The sequence below is a fragment of the Theropithecus gelada genome, chromosome 2 (assembly GCF_003255815.1).
Source record: "Theropithecus gelada isolate Dixy chromosome 2, Tgel_1.0, whole genome shotgun sequence".
Taxonomy (NCBI): Eukaryota; Metazoa; Chordata; class Mammalia; order Primates; family Cercopithecidae; genus Theropithecus; species Theropithecus gelada.
This window is the reverse complement of record NC_037669.1, coordinates 18,459,402-18,467,753: the sequence shown is the minus strand read 5'-3', so window position 1 is coordinate 18,467,753 and position 8,352 is coordinate 18,459,402. Positions and strand designations below refer to the sequence as shown.

Here is an 8,352-nt window from a genome sequence, read left to right as displayed (position 1 = left end):
AGACGAGTTTGAAGCTATTGATATTGTTCAGGTGAGAGTTGAAATTATGTACAGGTGGTGTAAGTGGAGAGATTTGGCACATTTAAGATACACTTCAGAGACTGAGTTGACAGATATCATGAAAGCTTGGTTGTGATAGGAGAGAGAGTTGCATGGGGTTCTCTTAATTTCTGCCTTGCCCGACTGGTTAGAGGATGTGACCATCATAATGGAGAAGACCAGGGGAGGACCACGTTTAGTGGGAAATTCAAGACTTGTGTTTTCATCATGTTGAATTTGAGATGTCTTTGCAACATTCAAGTAATTATGTGAAGTAGGCAGTTACACATATGAGTCTGGAAAGTAGGGCGGATATCAGAGCTGGAAATATACGTTCTGAGCCATCTTCATATTGATGAAATTAAAAGCCAAAAAAAGATGAGGTCACATAGAAAGAAAGAATAGAGTGAATAGATATTTTATATATAAATGTTGTATAACCCTAACAATAGACTTTAGGTAGAAGCAGAAGAGTCTTCCCCAATTATAGCTTATAGCTTTTTAGTTTGGTTGCCTTTAAAATGCCCATCTTCCCTCCTGAGACAGAAGTGTAGGAACTAGAACAGTCTTGTTTTTGTTGTACAAATGGGCTAGAAATAGACCTCTCTGTATATGCATGTACATGTGAATGTATGAGCGTAAATGTACAAAAAGGAGGGATAAGGAATCACTAAGAGAAGAGTTTGTCAATAAATGCATCCGGGACTACTGGTTAGCCATAAATCAAATTTTAATTCTCACTTTATAACGTTATAAAATAAATCCCAGTGGGATACTGTATATTAAAAATCAAACTATGAAAAATGAAGGAAATACAAATTTTGTCTATAAATATATATCTAAATGACAGGGAGATATAAATTTTAACATAAGTGGACGAGATAGTTACTCGGTTGACCCAGGGCTACTAAACAATCCTTTATTTCCTTGTTGCTTGTGATATTCTTCTTATTTTATATGGGAGTTTACTTTTGAACAATCTGATTTGTTCTTTTGGTTTGTTTATTGATTCTTGATTTAAAACCAAACTGTTATCATTACTGGAATTTTATCATATATTTTAATGTATAACACACAAAGTCTATGTTTTTATATTCTAGAAAAATCCAGAATAGGAAAAAATTTTAAATTCATTTTGCCAGGTTCCCAAAGAAGTTCTCCTGAGTGTTTATTTGAATTGAATTAGTTTGTAAATAATTTTTAGAGAAATGGCCAAATAAAGTTATACCTTTAATATGCCATATATGAAATAAATTCCAGGAAGAATCGAGTCAAGTTGCAAAAATTTAGAATATCAAAAAAGGAAGGAGGAGGAAAATGAGGAGGAGGAAAATGAGGAGACGGAGAAGAAGAGAAATAAGAAAAGGAGAAAAAGAGATACTGGTTAATAGTAGACTTTGGATTAAAAAAGAAATTCTGGATGAAATGCATGAAAGAGATCATAGAAAAAATAAGTAAATATGAGTGTATTAAATTAAAATGTTTATAAATATCAGAAACAAATACTAACACTATCAACCCACAGAGGAATTATTTGCAACAAATAGTTGTGATGACTTTTCTCTGAAAACAATGATATAAATAAGAAATTAAAAAGACAAAGCAAAAATGACAATTCATAAAAGTAAAAATGGTCAATAAACACAAAATATTGGTACAGTTTACCATTACTCAAAAATAAAACAATGTCATTATCAATATGTTTTAAAATGTTTGATGAGTGTTTAATATGTAACCTGCAGTTTTATAATACATAGCAAAAAACATAGTTGATGCCTTCAAGAATGAAAAGGACCTTAATTATGTTTCTGGTTGAAGCAGACCTTAATCTACTCTGTCCAATTTGTTATAAGTCACTGTTAATTATTCTGCAAAATAGAATATTTTGTGAGCGAGCCTCTGTGTGTGTGTGTATGTGTGTGTCTGTGTCTGTGTATGCCTGTGTATGTGTGTGTGTGTGTTCCTTTTCATTCTATTTTTTTCATTCTTGGAATCTTATCTAAATAAAACTTCATTACCTTAAATATAAATTACTGCAGTTAGTTTGCTTCTAGTCTTTTCCACTCTAAAGTAATACATATGTGTCTGTCAGGTCAGTTTTCTGATATAAAACTACCATTTCACTTTTCTGCCAGGAAATTTTAAATGTTTCAAACACTCTACGTATGATTGGATATAATGTCTTCCATTAACTAGGAAACATTAATCAGAAAAGACTCTTCTACATATTTAAACATTTAACTTTCATGCTATGTTGATTAATTGAGGTTTAGGATAATACTCTCTGACAATTCCATGAGAGTCGTGAAAGGTAGTAATAACAGTTACCAGTGAGTTTCCCCTGATTCATTCTGGTTGTGGAATTTGGATAAAGATTTGTCAAACAATTTTGAAATTCCATTGATATATTTTTTAAACAAACATAGCCTAACGATTTAGAGGCTTACATTTTGTGTAAAATAACATATTAATTTTTCTGTGTTCCCTGTTTATGAAAGCATTTTAATAAATTTAAAAATCAATTTGCTATAGAGCAAGCTTGTTCAAGAATGTTATAATTCCTCATAATTTTTTTAAGAACGTTTATCACCTCCTGATTTCTCAGACTATAAATAAAAGGGTTTGGTAATGGGATTACTATTGTATAAAATACTGCCACCGGTATATCTTTATCTCCTTCTTCAAATGGTCGAATATACATGAGAAGACAAATGTAAAATATTGAGACAGAGAGAAAGTGGGATGCACAGGTAGAAAATGCTTTACCTCTTCCCTCCTTGGATTTCATTTTGAAAATAGTCAAAAGGATGCAGAGATAAGAGATCAAGACAGTAGCAATAGTAAAGATTTGAATTGGTATTGAAAAGATATATATCATTAGTTCGTTAATAGAAGGATCAGTACAGGAGAGTCTATACAGTGGAAGAATATCACAAAAAAAGTGGTCAATTTTATTAGACCTGCAGAAAGTTAACCTTATCAGAAGCCCTACATGAATCATGGAATGCAGGTTTCCAGCTATGAAGGCCCCTGTGGTCATTTGAATGCAGAGTGTCTTGGACATCATGGTGTGGTACTGCAGTGGGTGGCATATGGCCACATAGCGGTCATAGGCCATTGCCGCCAGAAGAAAGCATTCTGTGGTTTCAGCAAGACAGAGAAAATAAAATTGTGCCATACATTCATACAGGGAAATAATTCTATCCTCAGAAAAGAAATTCTCTAACATCTTGGGGGTAACAGCACAGGAACAGCAGGAATCCATCAGAGCCAGGTTGCCCAGAAAGATGTACATTGGTGTGTGAAGATGGTGCTCTACATAAATTAATGCCACCAGACCAAGATTCCCCACCATGGTGACCAGATAGATGGCAGAGAACACCACAAACAGAAGCATCTTCAGCTCTGGATAATTGGTAAATCCTATGAGGATAAACTCAGCTGCTAAGGAGTGATTTTCCTTAGCCATTCCTGGCTTCTCTGCAGAGACATAAATTGTAAAGAAATTTAATTGAGATTCTAAAGCAGAATGTTTCCAATTTTCTCCCTATAACTTCCCTGTATACAAAAGGGAAGAAAGTCTCCTTCAAATCATCCTGTGCCATCTCCTGAACACTAGCACACTCACTGTAGGTCACATCAAGTGAGAAAAAAATATATCATGGATTGTGCACACAGGGCTTGTCTGAAAATACCTGTGTGAATTCCTAGGGCAGGAAAGCTTTATCTGCATGAATTATCCTATGGTGATGTAAAATTTATGGTCAGTACATATAATTTTCCATTTCCAAAATTAAAAGACATTTTCTTATGGTATCTTTTCCTCCAGGAAAAAAATAAACAAGTTTTAAATCATATCCTATTGGATCAATGTGATGCTTAAAATGAATTACTCTTTAGGCATTTTAAATGTTTACATTTTAAAAACTGCACACAAACACAGTGAGTTTGAAGAATGCTTTTGCTAGCTTAGTAACCCTTTCCAGATAAGGTCACCAATGCATATTTTTAGAAATATCAGGCTGGGCGCAGTGGCTTATGCCTGTAATCCCAGCACTTGGGGAGGCTGAGGCCGGCGGACCATGAGATCAGGAGTTCGGGACAAGCCTGACCAACATGGTGAAATCCCATCTCTATTAAAAATACAAAAATTAGCTGGGTGTGATGGTGCCCACCTGTAATCTCAGCTACTCACAAGGCTGCTGCAGGAGAATCACTTGAACCTTGCATTCAAGGTGGAGCTTGCCGTGAGTCGAGAACTTGCCACTGCACTCCAGCCTGGGCAACAGAGCAAGACTCCGTCTCAAGAAAAAAAAAAAAAGAAGAAGAAAAGAAAAAAAAAGAGAAATATCTACTCATCCTTTTAGAGAGGATAAGAATATGAAGCATCTATAGGTGTTCTTAATAATTGTATTGGATAACATTTTTATGTTCATTTCAACATATTCTAGATACTATTCCAATCTTGGTATGACAAATTTCTCAAGGAGCTACTACTCTTAATTACTCACTTATCCTAATACTTTCTGTATCTAGTTTTAAGAGTTTTATGTGCATGTCTAACATTGTAAGATTTGGTTGCAAAGCTTCCACTCACAGTGTGAATATTCTTCATGGTAAATATCTATTTTGTCTTCTCTCAAACATCTCTCATAGAAACTAATGTCTTCATTTTCGGTGAGTTCCATGGAGGCTCTCCATTTATTTACTTAAGCTTTACATTTATTTAAATTTACAAACTCATTATCTACTCTTAACTGGCTATATATTTATTTGAGTTTTTTGATCACCTGAATTTATTATATAGTTATTATAATTTGACAACTATAACATTAAAATATTTCAGTTGCAGAAAAAATATGAGTGTTAAGGAATAATAAAGTTAACTTTCTTTTCTTCTAGAAGTTTCTAAAGGTCTTTAGTCACAGCATACTCCAAATAGACAATTTTGGAGAAAAGCCTACAATAGTTAATTCAAAGTGCATTTTTTTTTTTTTTTTTTGAGATGAAGTTTCACTCTTGTTGCCCAGGCTAGAGTGCAATGGTACAATCTCAGCTCACTGCAACCTCCACCTCCCGGGTTCGAGCAATTCTCCTGCCTCAGGCTCCTGAGTAGTTGGGATTACAGGTGTGAGCCACCATGCCCGGTTAATTTTGTATTTTTAGTAGAAACGAGGTTTCACCATGTTGGTCAGGCTGGTCTTGAACTCCTGACCTCAGGTGATCCGCTTTTCTCGGCCTCCCAAAGTGTTGGGATTCCAGGCATGAGCCACTGTGCCTGGCCAAGGCATTGTTTTAGAAACATATTTTGGTTAGGTTTTCTCTGTTTCTTACTTTTGTTTACACCAAATTTAAAACTCTGGTTTTCTATTCACTCACATAATATAATGAGGTTTTCTGGAGTTTCATCACTAGAGGCTTGTAATCAAAAGAATACAATAAAATGTCCTTTATATTTTAGGTCTGTAACTCTTTTTAAAAATCCTTCAGAATTATATTTTGGAAAAAACTTTGTAAAAATATAAAATACTGCTTTTTATCATTATTTTTGTAATACCTAATGGAAAATCAATAGAAAATATTTATCATGTGGACTACAGAATAATGGATTTTATTATCAATAATTATTATTTTATATAGATGATATATCAGAATATAATGAATAAAAACTCATTTTCTCTTCTCCAATGTAAAATATAATTCTCAACTGCATAAAAAATTAATTCTACTATATATCCCAGAATTATTGTACAGGTCATTGTCAGCCTTATCTGTACATTTGCTGATAAAATTATGGTACTTTGAACAAAGAATAGGTCAGACTTATCCACTTACTGTGCGTCCTTATGGCTTTCTATAATGTCTTCACTTTAGAGACAAAGAAAGTTAGTAAGTGGCTAGAATTTAAAAACAATGAAAATAAAAACAATGAAAAATTTTAATACTATAATGTAAGTAAGTTAGAAATCAGTCCTCATATTTTGAGTTCACTGAGAAACATTTTATAGTAGTTGACTGGTCATCTGATGTTTTTTCTTTGTAGGGAAATTAAGAATAAAAATATTGGATTTTAAATCATTAGGGAATAAATTATAAAAATCTGGGACACTCCTACCAATAGGTCAGTGACAATAATTATGTGTCAGGCAAAGTTAAAGTTTTCTATTCTAAAGGGAATTCCTCAGCCTTGGCATCAGAGTGTTTCCGCAGATACTCTAATATGATGGGCATGGTTCCCCCAGAACCAGTAAATCAAACAGCATGTAAAGATGGATGCATTTTGAGATTCGGAAGTTAAATCAAAATGGCTATCACTAAAAACAGCTTAAGGTTCATCTTGATTTTTCACATACTCGGAATCTCTCTCTTTCTCTTACACACACACACACACACACACACACACACACTCCCCTACCTTGATTACCTGAAAACTATGATAGAGAGAAAAAGATTTACACTGATCACTTGGGGTAGAAGTTAGAGATTTGAAGAGAAATTTGTATTTGCGGACAAGAGGCAAAATGTGGCAGGAGCATCCAGGGTTGTGTTCCTTTCTTTTGCTCCCAAAATTAATCTGGCTAAATCTTGTATATTCATCCTCTGAAATAAGTCTGACATTATGTTCTTTAGTTTCGCTTATGTGTCATGAGGTAACTTTAAAAAACTTAATTGAGCTATGAATAATGTACAAAAAGCTGTACACATATAATGTATACAACTAGATAAATTGGGACATAAGTATAGATCCACGAAACTATTACCAGAATCAATGCCGTCATCATAAGAACTTACTTGTTAATTGGCCTCCTAGCCCCATCTTTTCTCTAGTGTGTAGATATGCTCTTATGCATTAGAAATGTTTTTGGCTCCTCATTAGTCTTCAAACCAACTTTTTGTCCTTTATCTTGGTACTCCAAGGGCTCCATACATAGGGCTTATATCACTTAAGACTTTATTTTCTACCATTCACCTTTAAAAATCCATCTCCAGAGACATGCCCATCACTTATCTATTCCTTGATGCGCTAGAGTTTAACCTTGACCTCAGAATATTTACTCAGAATCTACTCTTCACATGAAATGCCCTCTTTGATTTCTTCTTCTATCCAAATCCTACTCAATTTTTATGAGATCTGATTCCCATTATGAAGGCATCCTCAACTTTCTGATCTGCAAGATAATGGCGGTTTGCGTGATGCAAAGAGCTCTTAATTGTGCTTCACTCCTATGCTCATTCAGCTGTTTTTTCATGTGCAACTTTTGTTTATTCTCAGATAGATTAATTTTTTTTTTTTTTTTTGAGACGGAGTGTCGCTTTGTTGCCCAGGCTGGAGTGCAGTGGCCAGATCTCAGCTCACTGCAAGCTCCGCCTCCACCTCGCCCAGCTAATTTTTTTGTATTTTTAGTAGAGACGGGGTTTCACCGTTTTAGCCAGGATGGTCTGGATCTCCTGACCTCATGATCCGCCCACCTCAGCCTCCTAAAGTGCTGGGATTACAGGCGTGAGCCAAGATTAATTTTCTTTTAGGTTTTCCACACTGCAAACCCCTCATAGTTCCAGATAATGTAGGCCCTAGGTGAATGCTTATTGAATTGCTTGCAGAAATTTCAAGTAAATTAACTTCAACATTATAGAGTGACTACAATAGAGAAGTCATGGAGTCAGACATTGGGCAGGAGGGGTATGTGGTAGGAGTGAGGTTGGGCAGAAACCTGAATAGATAGATAAGAAATAATCCTGCCCTCAGGGAGCTCCCAATCTAGAAAGTAAAATCACTTATACAACGATATAATACAGAAACTCAGGCTGAGTTAAGTATTACAAACTTAACTACAAACAAGGTATATGGGAACACAAAGAAGGACTTAGAGAACTGAGGGACGCCCTTATATAAAAATGATATTTCTCATGATTCCTGAAGGATAAATTAAATTTCAATAGGCAAGAAGAATGTGTGGCAAAGAATTACAGGTTGAAGGAGCAGCATGATTAAAAGCAAAAGCATGGAAACTTGAAAGCACAAAGCATATTTAGTGAATGGAGAGTGAACCAGAGTAGCCAGAGTCTGGGCTCATGACAGGAAGGAGTTGGAGGTTCTCATCGCCACTCCCTCACTAGGATCACTACTCAACTCCTAATTACCACACCTAAGCATTTTTAAAATTATTATCTTAATTAATTAATTTTATGATTTGGCACCATTGACCACACTCTGAAGCATATTTGCTTTTCAGGCTTCTGTGATTTAACACGTGTTTATTGCTACATCTCTGGCTATTCTTTCTCCATGTTTTCTCTTAGATCCTCTTTTAT

General features: G+C 34.8%; 1 protein-coding gene across 1 annotated transcript; it reads right to left on the bottom strand.

The window, feature by feature from the left end:
- Positions 1–2,506: 2,506 nt before the first annotated feature.
- On the bottom strand, positions 2,507–3,508 carry LOC112618422 (olfactory receptor 5K4). The gene is given in 1 exon segment (XM_025375419.1): positions 2,507–3,508. A coding segment is annotated over 1 exon segment (1,002 nt).
- Between the last annotated feature and the right edge of the window lie 4,844 nt (positions 3,509–8,352).